This window comes from Triplophysa dalaica, chromosome 8 (assembly GCF_015846415.1).
Source record: "Triplophysa dalaica isolate WHDGS20190420 chromosome 8, ASM1584641v1, whole genome shotgun sequence".
Lineage (NCBI taxonomy): Eukaryota > Metazoa > Chordata > Actinopteri > Cypriniformes > Nemacheilidae > Triplophysa > Triplophysa dalaica.
The window spans coordinates 2,317,226-2,342,204 of NC_079549.1; the positions used below are offsets into that span (position 1 = coordinate 2,317,226).

The 24,979-nt window shown below is 38.7% G+C and overlaps 1 protein-coding gene across 1 annotated transcript; it reads left to right on the plus strand.

Annotated features, from left to right (window-relative positions):
• The first annotated feature begins 34 nt into the window (after positions 1-34).
• Positions 35-24,774, plus strand: dync1i2a (dynein, cytoplasmic 1, intermediate chain 2a). Its single transcript, XM_056755055.1, has 16 exons — positions 35-128; positions 2,566-2,677; positions 3,497-3,611; positions 4,457-4,547; positions 9,379-9,494; positions 15,033-15,119; positions 15,332-15,491; positions 15,585-15,684; positions 17,818-17,943; positions 19,140-19,286; positions 19,385-19,498; positions 19,841-19,974; positions 22,312-22,456; positions 22,540-22,680; positions 23,118-23,243; positions 23,659-24,774. The coding sequence occupies exons 2-16, from the start codon at positions 2,570-2,572 to the stop codon at positions 23,770-23,772; spliced, it is 1,824 nt and encodes a 607-aa protein (XP_056611033.1). The 5' UTR covers positions 35-128; positions 2,566-2,569; the 3' UTR covers positions 23,773-24,774.
• The last annotated feature ends 205 nt before the right edge of the window (positions 24,775-24,979 follow it).

A 24,979-nucleotide genomic window follows, 5' to 3' on the forward strand; every position in this document is an offset into this window, starting at 1 on the left:
CATTTTAGACGCTGCGTCAGTTTGATCCTCTCCGGCACCCGTCAGGCGTGTCTCTGCGGCTTGCGCACCCGGAAGTGGAACAGTGGTAACAAAAGCAGCGGATTCAGCAGACAGTTACACACCCTCAGGTCTGTTAAAACGAACTTTATCGTTAATGAGAACACTTTACCCGCCTATTAATAATAAAGGTCGGCGGTTTATCATTCAGTGTGGCTCTTTAAAGATGATCTTTGAATAATTTTGTGTGTTGTCAGGGTGTGTGGTATGATTCCACCGTGAGAGGGCAGAAGTAAATCTGACATAAACACCCTCACTTGTGTTGTCTGTTTGGCTTGACTGTCGTATAAATGTTTTCCTGCCTGAACTGTTCATGTCAAATTTGGCTTTTTTTCTTAAAAATTAGTTTAAAAATTAGTTGCTCTCGTTGTTCTTTGTGTATATGTGAGTTTTGTCACTAATTCTCAATAAGAGAAACCAATAGCTAATGTTCCCACGAGACCATCTCTGTGCGTTCAAATGTTTTTGAATGTATGATTTTAGTTTATTTTTTTATATTTACTTATTATATTGGCTTAGTTGCGTGTGTTCATGTGTACATTTGTGTGAGTTTCCGAAAATGTTATTAAATAACAAATACTGCTGTGGTATCAGGTAAAATATTTCAAAGCAAGCAGCATTTATTAAATAACATTAGTAGCATAAGTTTCAAGCAAATTATAGTGTTTGTTAGGTCAGGTTAAGAATAAAGACTAAATGAAGACCCTTCCTAAACTTTCTGTGATGAACTGCACCTGTGGTTATTCTGCATAAGTGTATTAGCCTAACATTTCCAGTTGGTTCAGACAGAGTAAATAAAGGTTTAACAGTGAAGAAACCATCTCGTATTTGTTAGCAGGTTTCTCTTGAGAAAGGATGTTAGTAGAAAGTGTGCATCTATGCAAAAAAAGCTGACTTCCTTTCTTCGTTTACTTTGAGTCTACAAAGATCATTGAAATAGTTTCTTATGTTGCTCTTGTAAGTTTTGGAAGCACAAATAGTTTTTCTTCTGACTTACTGTTATCTGTAAAGACAAAGGTCTCTTGTGAATACAGTGGTTATATTATGCTGTAAACTCATGACATCACATGCTTGAGTCAGTGTGATCTATCAGGACTGAAGCAGATGGAAGCAAACGATGCAGTGAATGAAAATGTGGTTCTTTACTCTGTGTAAATGTTGACCAGGTTATGGTGTTCTTTGTTTTCGAGAACACTGTACACTGACTGTAAGCTGTTCATTTAAGAGGTTTAGAGAGCTGTCTTACTGCTTTGCTCTTTGGAGAGAGTCAGGTGCGGGCGACACACAAAGAACAGATTTGAGTGGTCTGCAGAGAGACCAATGTGACTCTTGAAGTGATCCAGTTAATCTGTCTGAAGTGGACGAGACGGTGGGCAGACGGACAGGGGTCTAGAGAGCAGGTGGAGGGGGTCTCTGTTTGTTTCTCTCTGGATATGTTTAACTGTTTGCTGAGGATGTAACTAAGGAAATAAGCCACTTAAGGCCCTCTCTTACATTGATTTTACTACAATGGACATGACGTGAAGCTTAGTGCCTTAAACTTCTTAACACACTGCTCTGACTGTCAATAGAAATAGCAATTTTATATAAGACGCCAGTGTTCAAAAATTGAATTAGTTATAAAAAGAGTTGTTTGTTTGTATGATTAACTAGCTGGTAGGTGTCTATGGATGCTGAGCTTATTCTATAATGATTTTCAATGCATTGACTCCCAAGACTTATTGGGATGCTTAGGCCACACTTGTAATGCTTAAATAATACATATCATGTAAAAAAAAGCATTTGGAAAGATTTGGCTATAAATGTTAAGCAACTGGAGTTCTTTACATTAACAATTAGCACATATTAAATTGATCTTTCTTTATCGTTTAAAAGGTTTTGCTCCAATGCCACTCTGGTGGTGTTATCCATAAATCTTATTGATAGCCGTCCCTCTTTTTAAAATGCATTGTTATGTTTATGTATCATCGCTGTCCTTCTAAAACCTTGTATGTCCAAATTGGCTATTTTTCAGAAAATGGAAAAAATACTCTACTGTGTTGTCAATGTTGACAAGCACTTTTTCATACTTCTCTTTTAGTTATTTGCAAAAACCCAGTGACAAACATAAAGGGTGACTAATACATTTATGGCATAAAAAAAGACAAAAAACGAAGGACAGAAGCAATATACTCTTTTCATATATCATATATATTATACACCATGTCATATATGCCCAACTTTTTGTCATAGCACAATGTAACCGATATGTGGTCATAGGCAGGTCTAAATTGGCTGTTTAATATAGACTATAAATGTATCTCAGATTTTTTCAGTCTTTGTCGTGTACATTTAACTATTTAGTGTGGTCACTTAAGCAAACCTATTGGATGATAATAATGATGAATGATACAGTGTCAGAGTTCATAAACGTCTAATGAACAATCATCTGCAGAGCGCTGTTACTAAAGGGAATGTACCAAACATACTAAAACAGCCTCCTGACTCCTGTGTTTTGTTTGTTTTTAGCATCATGTCGGATAAAAGCGAGCTGAAAGCTGAGCTTGAGCGAAAGAAACAGCGTCTGGCTCAAATCAGAGAGGACAAAAAGAGAAAAGAGGAGGAACGGAAGAAGAAAGAGGTAAATGCTTTAAATAAACGGTCAAAACAATCATCAATTGTTTTATCATTGTATATTTTCCATTCCGAGGGAATATACTGTTTTAGTGTCATTTACTTTTTAATGCACTCAGAGCCTGGTAATAACAAAGTTGTGCAAATTAAAATTGAAATTAGAAATAACTTTAGTAATATGGTGGGATTTACGCATTGAATCTACTAGATTCAGATTAGCAACAGATTTTGTTGGCTTTATGCGAATAATATAAGAACAGTGATTTTAGTTTCAGGGATTTGACTAATATGCTTAAAAATGAAATATCAGGAGATTAAACCAAATAATCTATTGTCAGTTTTCATTCATATGAGGTTTACAACTGGCAAGTGTAGAATATGAGCCAGAATTTACAAACTACAGCCGAAGTGAAATGTAGAAAAGAGAAAGATTAGGACTGTTAAACGATTAATCATTATCAATCGCATCCAGAATAAATGTTTGTGTGTTGACATAATACGTGTCTGTGTGCTGTGCATATTTATTTAAAAACAAATAGATTTATATATTTAGGAAACATTTGTATTTATATAATTATATATCATTATTTTTTATATATTTTTTCTTAAATATATGCATATATATGATTCATATGCACAGGATAATTTTTTTATGTAAAACTTTTATTCTGGGTGCTATTAATCACGTTTTGCATCAGACACATACTTTCCAGTATATGATGCTCATCAGATCTTAGTGAAGTTAATATAGTTTGATTGCTGGTTTTAAAGGATTTTTGTCTTCCCTTGCAGTTGTGTTGTTTTAACTGTGTTTTGTGTGTGTCAGGCTGACCTGAAGAAGGAGGCTGTTCCCGTGCAGGATGATTCGGACCTGGAAAAGAAGCGCAGAGAAGCTGATGCTCTGTTACAGAGTATGGGCATCACATCGGATGTGCCTGCCGGTAGGTCACAAACACTCCTGCAGAACATCTGATGCATCTGTTGCAGATCAAAATAGAATATTCCTCAAAATTGCAAGCTCCATTCTTATTGGCTATCTTTACTGTTTTTCAGGAATATATTATAACATCATAATCATTTTCTTATCTAGCCTACGTGCATTTTCCACTTATTTTTTTCATGTCGCTCTACAATATTTTGCGTGCTATTATTATTATTATTACATTTAGCAGGATATAAATGACACATTAAACAATGAGTTTCTGCTTGTGTGTGGTTCTTTGCTGATTATGATGCATTGTCCTAGAAGGCAAAATTCTGTGTATTTCAACTGTCCCTACAATGACTCCAAAGTGGTACTTACAAATTTAGAAACCCAGTGTTGTGTACTTCACTGATCAAACACAAGGGGGCACACATGCTCCACAGTAGATTTGATGTGAACTGTGCTCTACTGAAAATGTAGTCAAGCACACAAACACTTATTTTAATATCATTAATTGTAAAATGATTAAATAGGCTAACATTTTATCCAGCTAGATAACTTTTCATCTAAAAAATTATGATTACAAAATAATAATAAATCCACATTGATGGCATTTTACATATGGTTAGCAGGCCACATAAAATTTCATAAAATAGAACATACAATATCATTACATCATCTTTAAAACACTATTAAGTTATAAATCTGTCTGAACTTGATGACAACAGACTTTATACATCCATTAAATTCACCTAGACTCTTACAAGCCACTAACAAGTTGGTTTGTAGAAAACCTGTCATCATTTGTTGGCAAATGCCTTTTTGATATGTTGTTTGACAAGTTTATTTCTCTGTCTTTAGTTACGGCACCCATGTCTCCCACGGCCAAATCTGTAGGCACTCCAAGTGAAGCAGGGAGCCAAGACTCAGGAGAGGGGGCCACCGGACCACGGTATACCCTCTCTCTCTCTCTCTCTCTCTCTCTTCATGTTTGTGTGTGTCTGCATGGAGGAAAAGACTCTCATACACAATTAGTTGCTTTTCATGTGTAAATAAGAGAAATCACTGCTGGAAAATCTCTGAGAACAGAAATGGCACAAATAAGATGTTAGTTCCAAAATGTAATGCACTTCCTACCTATAACCCATTAAATCAAAGAGCAGTCTTCTCATCTAGAGATGTCGTCTTAAAGCCTTCATTTGGGTGTATTGAAAGAATGCATTGCATTTACAGAAACAGCTCCTCAGTATGCGCTTTGACAAGACAGCAGAAGTAGAAAGAACCGTTAAAGTAGATATGATTGAGACTTAAAAACTAGTTTAAAATGTATAATACAGAATATTTGGGTTTTAGATTAGTTATAAGGTTTCAGTGTGGATTAGGGTTAGTTAGAGTTTCTGTTTCGCTAGTGTTTTTCCAATCAGTAACACCATAGAAGACAGCTGCCTTTTAAAAAAGCTGTCAGTGCAGTTCAGATATGTTTAACCACGCAGTTTCTTATGTTAAGTGAGTTTTTGTCCATACCATTCATAACAAAGAGGCAAAATCTTTTATTGATCACTTGTTTTTTATGTTAGGATCTGGTAGCCTCAACCCTTATGAAATCTTATTCGTCTAAAATTCCACTCCTTATGACTGTAAATTAAATATCAGATTCTGCCACTATATGCATCAGGTCACATCACTACTTAATAAACCTTTTTATGTATAGACAGACATGCATTGAGGATTTGAAGTCTACATAAAACCTGTTTGAGAGCTGTGGGGGTGCTTTGATGAGTGTTTAACCCCTCATTACAGCAGGAACACACACACACAAACACACACATTTACAGATGACCCTCGGGGCTCCGTGTCCACTCATATCCCACATCACTTCACCACTTCCTACACACATGGAGCTCATGTGACCCGCTTCACAAACACAGTCATCCTTCTGCTTAACACAGTCATGATCAGACACACACACACACACAAAATCATTGCGTTTTTGTTGGTGATTTATTGTTATCCAAGTAGTTTGTTTGCCTTTTGTTTGCATCAGAAGTCTTAATATACGTATTTATAAACCTAGTATACTGTATTTTAAATACGGGACAAAAATACAAAAAACAGCAAATGGCTTTTGGCTGTACAGTTTCTTTTGGTACATATAACCCCCCCCATCCCAACCTTTACAAAAGGTTGTAAAAGGTGGTTCCGTCGTGACCATTCACTTAATGCTATCAGCAAAACATTGTTGATATAGGAATAGAATATAAATACAGTATTTATGAATATTGAATATTGCAATATTGTTTGAATCAGACTGCTGTCTGAATGCTTTCCGTCTTGAGACCCGTTAGACATGTGGATCTGGCTATTAAGAACAATTATCTGGGTTGCTATGGAAGAACATCTATAAATTGTTTATTAAATAAAAAATATACCTGGAGATTAAAGAATTGTTAACTAGTTTTAAGTAGAACTTAAGAAGTACCTAGTTTTCTGCAGTCAATGTTTTCAAATTTACATTTAGTCATTTAGCAGACGCTTTTATCCAAAGCGACTTACAAAGAGTTTAGGGAACAATAAGCAATATGTCATACAATACAAAGCAATAATACAATAATACAAATAAAAGCAGTTGTCCACTTTTTGCCGTTTGTTTCAGTCTGATGGAATTTTATATTAATATTTAGATAATGTATATCGGCCAATGTATCGGTTATCGGAATGTTAAAGAATTATCGGTAATCGTTATCGTCCAAAATGTACATATCGGTGCATCCTTAAAAAAGTCTTTACTATTTGTATCCATGGTGTCTTAAAAAAGTACAATTGAACACACTTAGATAAATATTTTGAAGTATATTTTAGTACACCTTTTCACCTGGGCTGAGTTTACATAGTTATAAAATAAATGTATTTAAGGGGTCTCGCTCGGAATTGATAATAACATGTTTATTATACCATAGTTCTATATTTCTTCATGTTTTTCTCTTTTGTTTCTTGTTGTTCTTCATGTTTTTCCACATTTTAACACAACATGCAGTCGGCAAAAATATTTGCAATCGTTGACAATGCACATACACTTCATACACTTTTGATGAGTCATAGGTTCATACTGTATAGGCCAAACTGTTCCATTTAATCAGTTTCTTGACTGTAAATAAACGCATAACTGACCTGGAAAGGGAGACCTAAAAACAGAAATTTTCTTGTATTTGCTTCAAATGATCTTAACTTATGTTTATTGGATGGCACGATGATCACGGTTAGCTCCAATAATAGTGATTATGAGCTTATGTTATACATTTCTCTGGATCTGAACTAGAACCGAACATCAAGTTAAATGGATGTTTATAAACATGAGCACAGATGATTTCCTTTAGAAACACAGCAAGCACCACATGGAAACCTGTTTCTGTTTTGTGTGTATAGAAGCTTTTCTGTTTGTGTCTCTGGCCCGTTTACACATGTTTGCAATGCCCACACCAAAGCGAATAAAGCGATTCGCACAAGTAAATTACATAAAAAGTCAATGCAAAGTGTGTGCCGGGCACCGTTTGCATCTGCGCATGTAAGTTACTCAAGCAAAGCACTTAATTTGGTTCTCCAGAGCAAGAAAATAATGTTAAATTCGACCGAGAAATTTGCACGAAGAGCTCATTGATGCCTACTGTTTGAGATGACGGGTCGTGTGTTATTAAGTGAACATTTAGCTGCTCAGTATTATGATTATATATATAAGTCCCAGTGAAATAAAAAATGACAATGCTTATGTCTTCATGAAATATTGAAGCGTTTATTGTAAATAGTTTATCAATGTGTGTCATTCTCTTTTTTTAATTTACGTGCCCTTATTATCCTCAGTTAAAATCTATATATGCACTTCCACCCTCTAGTGACTATCCATCTTAGGCCATAAACACATGTCACGTCTTTTTTGACAAGAAAAAGTTGTCAAAGGCACTTTTTTATTAAATAAAACACGAACGCCATGACTTCATCGTCAGCGTCTGTGCATGAAGACAGCCCAGAGAATCAGATAGCCAGCGTGATGGAAGTCTATTTGAATTATAAGAAGTGAGCGTCTTTGCAATAACCAAAAACATATTTAAAACCTACAGTACTTATTTCTCGCTAGAAATGGAATCAGAAGTTGATGAAAGTGACAATTATTAATTACAATTTATATTTATACAAAACTATTCTCCACCGTACGTTTTAGCTGCTATTTTATTTTTTGAATCTTGAGCCTTCTCGACCAATCACGTTCCTCGCATGTTGTTATAGAAACGACTCTGTCATTGGTTAGCTGTGATAAAGGAGCTTGACATAGCGTGTTTATTTTGTAAAATTGAACAGGTTTCTACCACAGAAGATGCTCTGAGCTGCAGAAAAAGATGCCGGCGCTGGCGTTCAAAAAAGCACTCAGGACTAAAAGCAAACAGGATTATAATGTAAAACAGATGCTAGCTGCTTCGAAAAAGAAGTCAAGTCTGAACACGACCTTAAATGACCTAATTTAGACAGCATGGGCATAACATCCATTAACTCCTCCCCTTCAAATGTCAGTCTGCTGCCAGTTCCCTTTCAAAATGCACTGGGTGTTTTTATACATCCAATCAAATCGCAACGAAAAATGCTAGCCATGATCACGTTCAACATTCGATTCACTCGGAAATGCGTCAAAATACGGAAGTAAAAGGATTGCAACTTCCATTTCACACGGATTCTAGCCGTCTGTAGTCCATAAACTGTATATTACTTCAACATGCATTGATGGGAGCTGAACTGCTCAAGATTGTTTTTTATAACATCACTCTCTTTCTGTCTCTCTTTCTGTCTCTCTTTCTGTCTCTCTGTCTTTCTCTCTCTCTCTCTCTCTCTCTCTCTCTCTCTCTCTCTCTCTCTCTGTTTGGCTGTCTGTCTCTCTAACCTTGTCTGGCGGCTGTGATACTAACAGGACTCTACACTGGGACTCTGACCCCTCTACCGTTCTGCTTCACTCTGAGATGGGGTACTACAGTACATTCTCACTTCACTTCGGCTCAGTTTGCTTTTCCACAGCAGTTTAGTACCGCTTTAAAGTGGGTGGGGATTATAAACGTATCATCATAGTTGCGCCACCTCTACTGCCGTAGCATCATTCTGAACGCAACATAAACACATGTATAAAACCGGAGATCGATGGCAGCAAAAGAAAATACTGCTAAAATACCAGACAGTTTGGGAAATCTTACAGCAAATAGAAGACAAAGATCATTTTGTTTTCTCGACGGCTCACCAGGATAAGCTAATGTAGCATTTAGCATTACGTTAAGGGTCTCAATCTTTATATTAGTCACAAAGCATTAAACGAAATGCCAATATTGTATATTATCATGCATATTCATGTGTTGCAAATCCAATGTCGCTGCTCATGATTCTCTCTGCAAAATCGGTGATCTGTGTGTAAGCACGTCACATTTTGGTATTGGTACGGTACGCTTGGAACCTCAACCGAGGTTTTACTAAAAAAACTGGAAAACCCCCCAAAAGTGAGCTGTACCCTGCCGTACCGTGCAGTACTATGAAGTGGAAAAGCACCAATACTGCACTTCAACAGCATCACACTCGCTCCTCATTAACACCAAATTCAGACTTTGATCGAGAAAACAAATCCGTAATGTGATCACATTGTACGAGAATTTTACACCTGGTACCAACATGTGTCCGTTGAGACTGATGTTTTGTGCATGTATTCACTTTACACATGTGTTTACTGGTCATGCTTTCTCCTCTGTGTGATCATCCAGACGTGGTCCACTGAAGTTGGGTATGACAAAGTTGACTCATGTGGATTTCCCCCCTAAAGAACTGGTGTCCTACACCAAAGAGACGCAGACGCCCACGATGACCGCACAAAAAGAAGGTGAGTTCAGCTGTGATCACACACGCACAAACACAGACTCCAATGAACGTACAAATGGTGTATAATTATTTTTCCTACGTATGTATATGAAGAGATGCATTTTCACAGACTGTTTCATGCTGCACACAGGCAACATCAGTCCAGTTTTGAAACATCTTTGAAAGTAACTAAAAGTAATGAATGAAAGTGCAAACTATACATGCAAGATATTAGGGGTTGAACGACCTTAGATTTTATGTGATAACAGTCCCGTCAACGCTGACTAGTCGATGACATCATTAAAAAACGAAATAAGAGCTAGGGAATGTTTTGCAACTACATTTGAAGGGTGTTGGCAGTAAGACACTCGTGTGTAAGGGCTGTGGGAGAATGGCGGGACTCCCGCAAAATAGCCTCTAAATATATAGTATCCAAATACCAATAAAGTGTTGTTTTTCTTTTGCCCAAGAGCAACAACAACTTAACTAAAATAAAACTATTTTAAAGCCCTATTTTAATTTCACCGTTGCTCAGCTCCCGTGGCATCATGGGAGAGAAATGTATCCATCCAATCCATTCTCATGGATCTCGGCTAATGTAATAGACCATCCGGGTATTTCTTGCCTACTGTTTTTTGCATACTGAGGTTTTGGACATACTATTAATGACTCATTTTCGCCAACTATATAGTATGGAAGTAGGCGATTTCGGACGCAGAAGAAGGGTTCATCTTGCTTCCTCTTTGTCAATATGTGCTCGGCAAGACCATTTGGTGTTTGCGCTCAACCATCTTGTGATTTACTTCAGCAACTCAAGGCACGTGAACAAAAGTGCAAATCTCATTGGTTGGGCAGTTTTTAACCTGGCGTGTCAAACCAAAAAAACGAGCCTCAGGCATTTTTTTTAAATGACACTTTGCATCGAGCTTTTAATGTCACGTCTCTGCATTAATGGCGACTTGGCAACTAGTTTGTGCAACCCCTACTAGATACAGCATACTTTAGTCCATCATTGCAAAAATACTACAACAGACCCTACAACGAACACTTATTTTCTTATGTGGCCATAAAACTGTATAGATTTATTTTATCCATCATTGGTCTGTGTCATTGGTGAAATTTTTAAGAGTTTTTCGGAAAATTGCTTTATTTTTATATTCACATACATTCACACAAAAACATTTTTAGAAAAATGAAAACCCAAGAGTTAAACCAAAGATTAATAAAGAATATGGCAGTTGTACTGTATAATACAATTTAAACAATACATTCAATAATAAGAATAATACGTTATTGAATATCATTCACATTTAATACAATTATGTGGTGCTTTCCACAAAACAAAGGAAGATATTCAAAATAGTGTTTTCATCTTTTCAGTAAGCACGTCAAAGTGGCAGTGAATGAATCATTGCAGAAACTAGTGGCTTGTGTCGTCTCACATCATCTCAGAGGGGTTTCTAAACGGTAGAAGGTGACTTTAAGGGTGCAGGTCAGGCAAGAAACAAACAGCTCTCAATAGCACACGGTAATGAGAGGCCAGAATGAATGACACATGTCAATCATAACAGGAGACTGAGTGGCACTGTGCCCAGAGTTAAAGCGCAAGCCTCTGATCTGAGGCCTGTGTGTGAGAGAGAGAGAGAGAGCAGAAGTGTGTGACCCTCTTTGGAAATGATCTGACTGTAGTCAACATGGAGATGAAAGCTGATGGAAAATTGCAGAGACTCAAGAAACATAAGACATCAAGGCGAGCTTTAAGTCCGGCGCACACACACATCCGTTTACAGAGAGTGCAGATGAAATGAGCAGTAGAGGTTTGTAGAGATGTGACACAGTGTTTGTGTGTGCACGTGTGTGTGTGTGCACATGTGTGTGTGTCCAAATGCAGTTCAGGATTTCTCTAATTGTATTTCAGTCCTTGTATGTGGCGTGTGTTCATGTGTGTATTAAAGCTATGTGACCTCTCCAGCCTTACACCAACAAACCCAGAAATACACAACATCACTGCTCTGTGTGTGTGTTGATGGTATTGCCGGAGATAATGAGTGGTCATTTTAATAAAGCTTTTTGCTGATGCACAATATGTTGGTGACTATTTCATTTATAAGCATTGATTTGGCTGGTATTTTAAGCACATTATATCATTCAATGTAACCTATGAAACAAATACATACACATCTTGGATTAAATTATCATGAACATTTATTTTGAAAGTGAACTTCTCCTTTAAGAAGACAAATTGCAAACTCCTAAAGTGATTTGCTCTTTCAGTCCATCTTCAAGTTTAAGGCAGGACTCAAGCCTTGTTTACAAAGTAAAGCATCATATAAAAGTAAGGATGGACACCTTAACGTCTCATATCTAACCAGCGCTCTTGTTTTCTGCAGACGTGCGTGTGGAACGGCTCTCAGTTGTGGCACTGGGGCTTGTGCGAGTATGAAATGGAATTAAAGGTGATTGTTTTAATCGCCCTTGAGCTCAGAGGAGGGTTAATGTGCCGTGTTAATCACAAGCCTCTCGTGTGGAGAGCGTCGCTCTTATCGTGAGGAACCCTCTCAACAGATAGCAGCATCTCCAAATGAAACTATTGTCCATCATCTCTTCCTCACATTTATGTCACCGTTCATCAGCGATCGGTGAATGAGGCGTGAATACACCATTAATTAAAGGGATAATAAAAACAAGCCGCACTCGTTTTCTGGAGTTTTACAAACTTCTGTCCTGAATAGTTTGTCGCAGATCTTCACAGAAAGTGACGAGAGGAGATTTGGAAATGGGATTGTAGACAGCGCTGGGGTGGTGACCAATGTTCAGTTTTGCGGACATGTTCCGCGTGTTCTCTGGGAGGATGTGTCTCTGAAGAGCTCGGCACGTGTCTTTGATGCTTTTCGTCGACGGCCCGTCGTTCACTCAGCCGTTCAGGAGTCTGCTCGTTCACAATCACAGACGTGGAAGTCAGTGTTCGGAGGCCTCCGTCTTTTTTCCTGCGGGCGTCCGCCGCACTCTGTGCACCTGCAGAGGACATCAAAGAGCATTAGCGTTGTTCTCGTACAACCCCTGACCCCACGGGGCGCTTGCATTAATACATTGTCCTTTGACAAAGCCCGCCGATTACCGGCCTCTCTCTCTCTTTCTGTGCGTACACCCTCCCCCTGCAAAAAGCTTTTATTTCTTGAGGGATACAAAAGCTATAATTGCTGGTGCTTTGAGACGAGGTGTCGATGGGAAGGGAATCTGCCATCAGGGTGAATTCTGTTAAATGTTTCTCTCGCTCTCTTTCTCTCTCCTCTGTGGGGTCACCAGGATCACTTGCTTTTCTCCAAATGGGCATTTTGGCTGGCAGGTGCATTACACCCCTTATTTTCAGATTGTCTTTCTGCTGCTAATGCCTGGCAGGTTGATTGCTCGGGTCTGGCTGGCGGAGAAAGGGCCGCGGCGCGTCCGGGCCCGGGACTGAAAGACACTGATTACTGTTTTCCTCCGAGCCTGATTGAGGCCCTTGAAAGGAAAGATTTTAACCTTCTCTCCTCTCTGAGTACGGGCCCGGTGCGGCGGTGTCATCAGGACGACTGTATAAACTCATCAGAACGAACCCCTCTTCCCTCTTCTAACCGGCCCCTTCCTGAGAGACGCGGACACGTTTCCGATGGAAAATCCGACGGATGACATTATCATTTTGATTAAAGGCCGATTTCTCTGAAATCAGTTTTTGTGGTCATAGAAAAAGAAACAGCTCATTAACAAGACCTTAATGCGTGAACATTTACAATGAAAATCATTTATGTCATGTCGTGCCAAATGTGGGGACGTTGAAGCGGCTCTGTTATCTCACTACATACAGTTTAAACATAGTTACGTCTATACACAAAGTCCCCATAAGACATGAACACCACACGTGTGTATGTGTGTGTGTGTGTGGCTTACAGCTGGTCAGGACGACAGCTTCATTTAGCCGCTCATGTTTGGGGGGTGAATAGCAGTCCCCGGACCCCCTACCGACTCCCTAATTGCACAGACTTGTGTATCCAGAGAGAGTCTTGACTAAGAGCAGTCAAGCAGAAACGCCTGTGCCATCCCCGTGCCACCACACACACAATCACAACCGAACCATCTGCCTGACACGCACACAACCGTCAGCTGTCTGCCACTGGCACCTGCTCGCCCCGCATGTGAGGGATGCTCAGTTGAATAGTCCCTGTCTCAATTACGGCAGGAGTCTGTTGGGTGGGCCGTAGGTTAAGACCCCTGTGATGTCCTCGCCCCTGTAGAACTGAAAGAGGGTGGACTCGGGGGTGTAGATACAATGTTCAAACACACGCGCACACGCTGCGGGTTCTTCTCATGGAGTCAAGCAGAATGAACCGGCTGTTGGTGGTTGTTTAGTTAATATTAAAGCTGCAGTCCGTCATTGTATAGGGGTTATAATTCAACGAAAATCCGAGTAAATAAATCGACTGTGTTTGAAACCGTCTCCTCGTTTTACACTGATTTACACTGTTAATCTTATTGGGGTTTATAATTTGAGCTGTGGGGTTTTATTTAGCTGGACGTCATTTGACTTCAGCCTACATAAAAATCAGTACATATAGTGACCTGCAGATTCATGTTTTAAACAGAGGTGGCAGTAGAGAGGTACGGATGCTGTTTAAATAAAAACTGGCAAATTGAGAAGCCCATGCACAGTCCTGGTTATTATTATTTATTTTACAATTTACATGCATTAGCAGTTGCTTTGTAATCTTTAATTCATTAATGTGGTATAATTAGCCAGTTTTCCATTACAGATTTGCGCAAAACTAAAAATTTTTAAAATATTGCTGACTGACAGCGTTTCCATTAAACGATAAGTAAGTCGATCTAGCCGTACTTCTTTTCATACTTCAGAGGTGCATAGTGCCATCCACTGTGATGAAAGAGTTATTCCCACTTTTCCTCACTGTTCATAATAAATTTCCATGCTGCTCTTATTCGCTTTTCCTGCATTTTAGGCCATTATGTAATATATGAATTAATGTCAATTCTTTACATCCTCTCTTTCTAAATGTTTTTCCCAAACGTACCGCAAATGTTAATGTGACTTTTTCGTTCGGCAAGTGACTTGTAAATGCACGTGTTTCCATTGCAGTTTTGCGAAATATGCCTTTATCATATTGCGAAATTGACATGTTTTCATTGGGCATATTTTCAATGCGCTATTTCAATTTGCACATTTTGAAGAGTAATGGAAACGCAGCTTATTGTGGTGTATTGAGTGTGCTTTGCTACAGCTTACGGGGATTTTACATTTTATTCTGCCTGAAACAATATTAACGTTTCACAAAACCATCATCTTTTCTCTTTATATTAAATGGGGCTGTTTTTGTTTGTGTATCTTACATATGTAAATGATCCTAGTTATAATTTGTCTAACATGAAGTTCACACTGAAATTCAGCCAAATTGTTGAAAACAGAATGGGTGTTGAGATGTAAATGCGGGGACTCATATGTTAATGTGCTCAAGGTTGTGATGTCACAGTCATGAAGGTTTCTGAAGGCAGTTGTTTTGTGTTCTTGCAGAGGAAGAGGAGGATGAAGAGGCTCCGGCCCCACCGCCAGTGGTCGAGGCAGAAAAAGAAAAACCCGTGGAGACACAGGAGGAAGAAGGTAGTGTGTACAGCACTCTTAGCACCTTTCCAGTTGTGAGTGTAATTTGTTTTTATAGGGATACTTCACCCAAAAATGAAATTTCTATCAGCGTTTACACCTACGAGTTGTTCCAAATTGTTGATGAACACAGAGAAAGATATTTGGAAGATTTCTTTTTTTCACAGCTGCATAAATCGTGATGTTTGATCTTTTGATGCAATTTTTTTTAGTTCTTCATGAGCTGACAGAAGAAGAGAAGTTACAGATTCTGCACTCGGAGGAGTTTGTGAACTTTTTCGATCACAGCACGCGTATCATTGAGCGCGCTCTGTCCGAACATGTGGATGTTTTCTTTGACTACAGCGGTCGGGACATGGAGGAGAAAGAGGGGTAACAGGATCACAGACATCCTCATCCAGATCTCTTAAACCAGTTTCTATTCCCTGCCTAACATGAGAAGTTTGACTCTGTGTGTGTTTTCAGAGAATTGCAGGCCGGCACGAAGCTGTCTCTAAACAGGCAGTTTATCGATGAGCGCTGGTCCAAACAGCGAGTGGTCACCTGTCTGGATTGGTCTCCACAGGTATGTGACCTCGTAAGGTTCACAAATCTGTCCAGCCAGCTTCTTAAAAAGAGTCACTTAGATTTATAACCAGCGCTGTGGACTCAGATGTCATGTACAAATTTATACACAAGTGAAACATTTTTACATTCAGCAATCATAGGATAATATATATTGTGAAAGGAAACCTCATCTTTTTCCAAATTTATTTACGTTGGCCCTAAAACACGACCAAATGTTCATCTGCTAAACATGTTTCCAGTGTTGCCGAATGTATCCATTTAAACCCACGAATATGGATGTAGAGATGAATGTCACATTTACTTTGAGTTCAGAGCAGCTTTTTGAGGATAATTTCTTCTGGCCGCTGTGAACAGAAGCCCCCGTATGATGTTCTGGAGTCGCCGTGTCTAGTTCCGTGTAACAGATCCAGAGTTTAATCCCCCTCCGTTTTACTGCACACGTGTGTTATTTGTGCAGGAGTTTAAATATGAGTGTCTCGTCTCTTGGCATTGTGAGTTTATAATGTAGCTCGCAAGCCTACAAATGACACAAGTAAATGTGCATGTGTCACGTGTTAAAGAAGTTAAAAAAAGAAGCCACTTATGTTGTAACAGAACCACACGATTTCCTTTCGAGGAAACGTGGAAAAAGAACAAACAATATAACCCTTTTTTTAAAGTTGTGTTTTTCTTAAATTTTTACAGTTTCTTTAAGAAGTTTGACACACATTTTTTTTACCATTTACTTGCAAAAAATCTAACAAATATTTTCATACATTTTGGTATTATTACTCGTACGCAGAAATGACACGGTACTGGCATAACAGTGAGCTCAAAACAACAGTTACTAAAAATGAGTCGTCCAAAACTTAAGAAGTGTACATTTGGTGGTTTTGGTCTTTTATGACTAATACTGTCCTAACAAACCAAGTTCCAGACTTAATCACCCATCATCGCTTCATCCCACCTTCCCTTTGCTTCAGACATTTCTAGAATTTTCTGACAGTGACAATTGGAAAATATTTTTGACCGTTTTGTTTATTTGCACTATATACCGATATATCGTGAATAATAAAATAAACTCAAAACTAACTTGCGCTAAATATACACTAAAACATTGATGCAACATGAAAAGAAATTTTACCACTTAGGGATGCATCGATATCTACATTTTGGCCAATAACGATAACCGATAATTGTTTAACAATAGTGGTCGATAACCGATATATTGGCCGATATACTGTTTCTTAATTTTAACATAAAAAAATTGTGAATGAAAAAAAAAATGTTCACCTGAAAATCACGTTCCAAGAGTTCTTTAAACAAACGAAAGATTCTTTAACTTTTGTAACTTTTCTGGTATAATGTAAATTTGACAAACAAATTAAAAATGTTCTTCCAGAGCAACCCAGAAAAATGTTTTTAATAGCCTCATGTCTAACAGGTCTCAAGACAGAAAACATTCAAACAGCAGTCTGACTCAAACAATATGCTTTTGTTCCTATAATTTAGACATTAATAAATAATTACAAAATACATCAACAACGTTTTGCTAACATTAGTAAGTGGATGATAATGACAGAAAGACAGTACTGGATTTTATCTGTGAGCAGCATGCAGCTGAAGTGGTTCAACTGGAGGAAATGATTTGTAATTTATCGGCTATTATATATCACCCTAAATTTTATTATTGGCCAAAACCGATAACATTAAAGATGTCCATTTATCGGCCGATACTGAAATAACCGATAATTTATCGTCGGGGGGAAAATAACTTAAAGTAATATTAAAGTAATAGTTCACTACAGATAGATATTCTGTCATCAGTGTTCAGGTTATTGTTCAAAATCTGTGACTCTTTCTCCTGTGGAACACAAAAAAGAAGATTTTTAGAGAAGAGTCCCTGTGGTTTTGTGTTCATACAATGGATTTCAATGAGACCAATGTTTGGTTGTCAGCATTTTCAAAAATACAAATACGTTTTAAAGGTGTCCAAATATTTCTTTAAGCCACAATGTAATTTTTCCTAAACATCACGTAAATAACTGTTGGTCACTGGACGTGTCAGTCAATTTTTAGTGGGCGGGTCTCGACACGATGTATCTGCAGTGAGTAGTGATGTGTGAGTTTACACATGTATATGTTTGTCTAGTATCCAGAGTTGCTGGTCGCCTCTTACAACAACAATGAGGACGCCCCACACGAGCCTGATGGAGTGGCTTTGGTCTGGAACATGAAATACAAGAAGACCACACCGGAGTTTGTCTTCCACTGTCAGGTACACAAACACTTTCAATCAAACTGCTCTTTCCTCCCCGTATTCGACATAAACAAGAGTGTCATAAACACAAACACACTGAGATCTCACAGGTGGCCTGCAGATACATTTCATTTCATCATCTCTGTCTCTCGGTCTTCCTGCACAGTTCCTGCGTTCTGTGACTTCACCCTGCTGGCATTCACACACACACACACTCACACACACACACATAAAGGAATAGTTCACAATAAACATTTGTCTTCATTTATTCATTCATCTTTGACTTTTTCTTCTGAACACAAAGTGTTTGTTATGAATCTTTATGGCGCACTCACCTATGCTGATGTCATTCAACACTGAATATAACTCAAAACTTGTTTATCAGGTTTTGTTTGTTACTTGGTTTTATCATCATGATGTCTCATGTGTTGAGTGATGTTGAATCATCAGTGTGTTTGGCCTGAGGTGATGTGCTGTGGACACGTCTGAGTGGAACCACATGTTACGCCTTCAGGAGCGGATACACACACACACACACACACACACACGCGCACACATACACACTTAAAATAAAAGCTCCATGTGTCTACACACAGAAGAAGTGTGAACTCATTTTATTTTCCATTGTGTTTCCTCCTGTGGGTGTGTGTGTGTGTGTGTGTGGCCTTGTTTTTTTTTGTCTGAATGCACACCAACACATGGGGACTCTTGTCACCGTGGGGACCAAAATTGAGGTCCGAATGGGGAAAAAAGCGTATATTTCCTATAGAACATTCCTGTTTGTCCAGATTTCGTTTTCTGCAAATAATTTAGTAAAATAAAAATAAAATAGGAAATTAAAAAAAAGACGATTTTGATTTTATATCCTAATTATTTCCGTGGCTTTGTTATAAATCTTCTAAGCCATACAGCAGCTTTGCGTAAGGAACCGGCTCAACTTTTATGGTGATTTTTATTTTACTCAACTTTTTTTCACAGACACGCTCACCGTGAGCCGTCTGTTTGAAAGGCTGCGAAACAAATCTTTTACAAAATCTCCTCAGAAAAATATGTGTGACAGTGGAAATATTTCACTTCAAGATCCTCTAACTAACAGAAGAACATTGGAAAGGTGGAGAATGTGATCTCGGAAATGATGTTATTATTTATATAATAAAGGAAGGAATATTCATATCCCAGTATGAGTCTTTAATTGAAACGTCTCTCTTCTCTAGTCAGCGGTCATGTCTGCAGCGTTTGCAAAGTTTCATCCTAACCTGGTGGTGGGCGGCACTTACTCAGGACAGATCGTCCTGTGGGACAACAGAAGCAACAGACGCACCCCGGTCCAGAGGACACCTCTGTCTGCCTCCGCACACACGGTACATGTGACATCACACAAAAGTTCAACAAGATTTGAGTTTTGTGAAATGTTATAGCATACTGTCCAAGTATTTCAGTTTTGTCTTTTGTTTTTCAGCACCCAGTGTACTGTGTTAATGTGGTCGGAACACAGAACGCTCATAATCTCATCAGCATCTCTACTGATGGAAAGATGTGCTCCTGGAGTCTGGACATGCTGTCCCAGCCACAGGTACCCATAATCCCCTGTGTTCCTTTCATCACATGTAACATCCCTGTAACATGCTCTTTATTTGATGGAGCTATTATAACACGTTATTCATAATTTGTACAATAGCATTGTTAGCTGTGAAGTTAATTGTTAGTAGTTTTAAACCCATTTAACACCGCACTGAGGACCAGCTTCCCAGAGTTCTGTTTTTCTACCATTAACGTCACTTTTGAGTTTCCGCAAGCATTTGCTAAATGACAGTGGAAGATGTTAATGATTTTTAAAGCACTGGCTGAATTTAAATAACGCATTAATAATACAAGGGCTGTGTGTGTGTGTGTGTGTGTATGTGTGTGTTTATAGGACAGTATGGAGCTGGTGTTTAAGCAGTCGAAATCTGTTGCGGTAACCTCCATGTCCTTTCCATTGGGTGATGTTAATAACTTTGTGGTGGGCAGTGAGGATGGATCGGTCTACACGGCCTGTCGCCACGGCAGGTAATGCACTCAAATGCACACAAGCCTCACTGCATCCGTACATGACCTGTAAATAAAGCTAAGACCCACTTTGGTGGGATCTCAAGAGCTTAGCGCTGAATACAAGCGTAAACGGGACGCTAAATGGACAAAAGATCAGATCAGAAATACATGTTGAGGTAGTCATGATTGTGAATGCATCACAACAGTAGAGTAAATGCTGATCTGTCGCATTCTAAACGACAAGGTTTGTCATGTAACATGTATGTAAAACCTGTGCACACAAGTCATGCTAAAGGCTTGTACACACCGGGACGTATAATCGCACGTGGTTATCGGCAGTGTTTTTCTAGACATTTTCGACGTTCATACCACCTTGATTATCACTGGCGATGAGCCGAGTGAATGTGCAAATTCATTCCCTGAAATACAGTAGATGACGCTTAATGAAAAACAGAAATACTCCGGTACACAAGGTGGCGCTGCACAACTTTATGCTTCTGACACTCGCTTGTCACACAGAAGAAGAATTCATCTTGCTTACTTCCTCTTCGTCGTTGGAAGTATTGGCTGTGTCCGAAATCGCATACTGTAATGACTTAACACTGAATCTGACCCACACTTCCGAATCTTGGTGGAAGTAGTAGACCATCAGGATATTTATTGTCTACTGTTTTTTGCATCATGAGGTGTTTCATGACTCGTAATCATTTTTCGCCATCTGTATAGTATGGAAGTAGCCGATTTCGGACGCAGCCACTGTGTGTTCGGCAAGGCTTGAGCGCCACAAAGTTGTGTTTTACAAAGTTGTGTTTTACTGTAACTTTAACAGCTGGTGGGCCAGCTTTTAATACGGAGCGTCAGACTTAAAAAACGGACACTTTTAAGCCTAATGTTTTTCGCCTCGGTGTGCACAACCCACACTCGCTTTGTTTAGTCACGAGACGTTAAACGTCAGCGATAAATCTACGCTATTATCATCCTGGTGTGACAAGCCATTACAGTGAGGTTTTTATGTGAAACTATGTATGGGCCATTCTTACGAAACCAATGAAACATCACAGCAGTTATCATATTAAACATAAAACATAATTCAGTAACACAAAGTATGATCATAATAAAGTGAACTGTGTTCTCTACCTTGCAAAACAGAATTATTGTGACCTAGGAATTAATTACTTTTGTATTCTATTGCATTTTCGGCTAAGAATCTCATTACCGTAATGCGTCCAGTGCATGATATGTTAAACTTTAAGCAGAGTGAAATGAAAAATATGATAATGGGATGTTCTCATGAACTAATGACAAAAACAAATTGACAGAATGAGCATGTTTAATAAAAACGAAGAAAAAGTGCAATAAAAGAAATGATGTTCACATCCTCTATAACATTAAACAAAACGGTTTACACAAAGATCTTTACATTTAACTTGGTTTTGTTTACGGCTACAAGGTTAACATATCTCTTTATATATCACTAGATTAAAGTTTAATATTCTCTTTGTCGTACTGTTTACACAACAATATTGGTTATCATTACCGTAACAAGACCTTTTTCACATGTTCAGAAATGTTAAATTTTTAATTTTCTTAATGTCTTATTAATGTCTCGATATGTACAGTATTGTATAAAAAATAAAACGTTGCTTAGGCATCATGGCTTATCTTTGTTTTAAGCAAAACAATGGTATTGACATTTTTAAGCTGTTACGGTAATGAGATTTTTTTTATGGTTCAATATGTGTTAATGTTTTATAATTAAACACGTCTGACCATGTTTTAAAAAAAGTATTTTTAAAACGAAAACACGTTTGACATCTCGCAAGCCAAGATTTCTTGAGATAGCACTAGTTTGACAACTGTCTTTGATTATGTTGCTCTTTCCTTGCGATCAGTATCACTCATGTAGATGCTTGGCATCATGAAATCAGATCCCACCATCTCAAACTCACATAACACTTCTTCACACTAAACCTCACATAACTCATTGTGAAATCATAACAATTTTGTTTAATAAGCAAGTCATTCATGTTTTAACGTTCTAAAACAGACCTCAAGACGTCTACAAGACTCGAGTCTTAAGGGCTTGATGTGAAATCTTTCCATATTTCTGAATGAAATCTAGTGAGTGTGTGAGCTGCACTTGTGTTTGTGTGTGTTGTAATGAGCTGAGAGTAAGTGTTTCCTCTTCATTTGTGATGCTGTGATTAACTTATGCTTCACACACACACACACACACACACACACACATGGCTGTTTACCTCTCACTGTGATGAGCTGATACACGCACAAACACACAATGTTAACTCACTGCTGAGATGCTGATGTGTGTTTGTGTGTGTGTTTGTGTGTGAGCAGTCGGGCAGGTATCAGCGAGATGTTTGAGGGGCATCAAGGTCCAATCACAGGGATTCACTGTCACACGGCACCGGGGCCTGTAGATTTCTCTCATCTCTTCCTGACGGCCTCGTTTGATTGGACAGTTAAACTTTGGAGCACTAAGGTAACACACAGCTTTCATGTGCACTTGTTTCACTATATTAAATAATCACTCTAAGTAATGATCACATGATCTCTCTGATGCAGAATAACAAGCCGCTGTACTCGTTCGAGGATAACTCGGATTATGTTTACGATGTCATGTGGTCTCCGGTCCACCCCGCTCTCTTCGCATGTGTGGACGGACTCGGCCGAGTCGACCTGTGGAACCTCAACAATGATACAGAGGTTATACACAACACACACACAATAAAACGACATTCGTTTTTTATATCAACTAAAATACACACTTGCATGTTTCAGGAAACCTCAATGATGTGTGTCAAAAACGCAGCCAGAACCCAAATATTTCATATTTTTTAAGATGACGTGATTTAAAAAATGAACAGAATTCTTTATATTTCACTATTTTTTTGTTCCTTTGTTGTACTGTTTAAACATTAATATTGATTATCATTACCATAACAGGACGTCTTTCACATTTTCAGAAATGTTACATTTTGAATTTTCATAAAAAATAGACTTAATTAAAGTGATTAGGCATCATGGCTTCTCTTCTTTTTTTTGCAAAACATGTTACGGTAATGACATTTTGAGACTGTTATGGTAATGACATTTTTTTAAAGTTGATTTAAAAAATGTGATTTTTTGAATTGTGTGTGTAGGTGCCCACGGCTAGCATGGCGGTGGAGGGAAGTCCTGCTCTGAACAGACTGCGGTGGTCTCAGTCAGGCAGAGAGATCGCTGTTGGAGACTCAGAGGGACAGATTCACATTTTCGACGTCGGCGAGGTGAGAGAGTGGACTTTACATAAGACACATCAGCCCTCATCACTGACTACACACGAGCAGGTTCAGCTTCTGGCTGGCACTTTCAGCTCTCTCTCTCTCTCTCTCGCTCGCTCTCTCGCTTCTGTTCTGTCAGTGAGACAGCTGTGTAAAAAGCCTGTGCTGAGCTTCTAAAGATGACATGCGCTACAATTACACGTCTGTCAGAGAGGAGCCCTAACGGCACTGCCCTTCAGGGGCCACAGAGGGCCCGTGTCACTCATGTGATGATGGGATGAAAGCAGATAGATGGTGGATTGTTAGATAGGGGTCAGTTCACACCGACTGTCTCAGAATAGCCCAACCCGGGTTTACACCTCAAAACAATGTTTTAAATTTACAAAACGCTCGCATCATTCTCCCGTTTCTGTTCCTGCAGCAAATCGCCATCCCGCGGAACGACGAGTGGACGCGTTTCGTGCGTACGCTGGCGGAGATTAACGAAAACCGCGATGATGCTGAGGAGCTGGCCGCCCAACGCCTCGCCGCCTGATCGCCATGGAAACCGGCTGCAGATGTCAGAAACAGACAGTGACAGCTGTAATCAGCTCTCTCTTTGGAAATGAAATGAGTCATAGGATGATTTTCATGCGCAAACCTTTGATTCTGCTTTTTGTTTGGAAAATGGAATTCATCTCCCCGAGACCAGAAGCCTTAACTTTTGCATGCAAAAAAGCCAAGAAACAATGAATGTTTTTCGGTTTACTTTCAGGATAGCTATACAAAAACACAGACAAACTTCTCACAAAATCTGTCCGGGGCGTATTTGACATAAAAAATCAAAAGAAATAAGAAAACTGAGCCTTTCTTGGGACCATTTTCACGTGATGGTTAAGCACATTCGTCCTAGTCAGGTCTCAATACCAAAACTACTGTTGAGCACACAAGTACAAAGACACAAAAAATCATTATAGTCCCAAAATAGGCTTGGTTTTCTTATAGCGAAACACATTATAATGATTGTGTTGTTTAGGACTAGAGAATTGTGGGGGATCTACCTCTGTCACCTCTGGTATTCTGCTCTGTCACACTTTAGCATCATGTATTGAGTTTGGTGTAGTTTTCTGTTGCTGTGGACCAAATGCTGGAAGGATTTATTTCTAACGCTCATTTTCAAGTCTTGCTATTGGTGTTTCTGTCTCTGTAAAGAAAGAAGGAGTTTGATTATCAGTCTGTCTGAAGTGTTTCATGTGTCTCTCGTTGAGAGCAGCGTCTTCCTCTTCCAGTATTACACATCTGTTTTAAAACGCTAACTTTGGCAGGAACTTTTTGAATGTCTTTATCTACAAACTCTTTGATAAATCTGTTCTGATTTCCCTCTGTCAGTCCTTCCTCTTGCTGTAGTATTTAAGCAACAAAAAGAAATGTCTCAACAGTAATTCTAATGTTCCTTGCAACGGTTTCCTACGATGTTTATCTTTAAAGGATTGTGCAAGCAAATCTGTTTCAAAATGTAAGCAATCTTGATTCATTTCAATAAATTACGATATAGTAATGAAAAGCATTTAGACCCTTTTTTGATTGTTGATGATACAATCACATTTTTACATTGGTTAATGTTGTTAACATAAAATACTCTGTTATATTGTTTCGTGCGCATTTACACACCTTCAGCCCTGCAGAATGTTAAGAATGGTGTGCTGTGGATGAAATACCCTCATGACCCTTTACATTGGATCAATAGAGCGAAGATGTCCAGT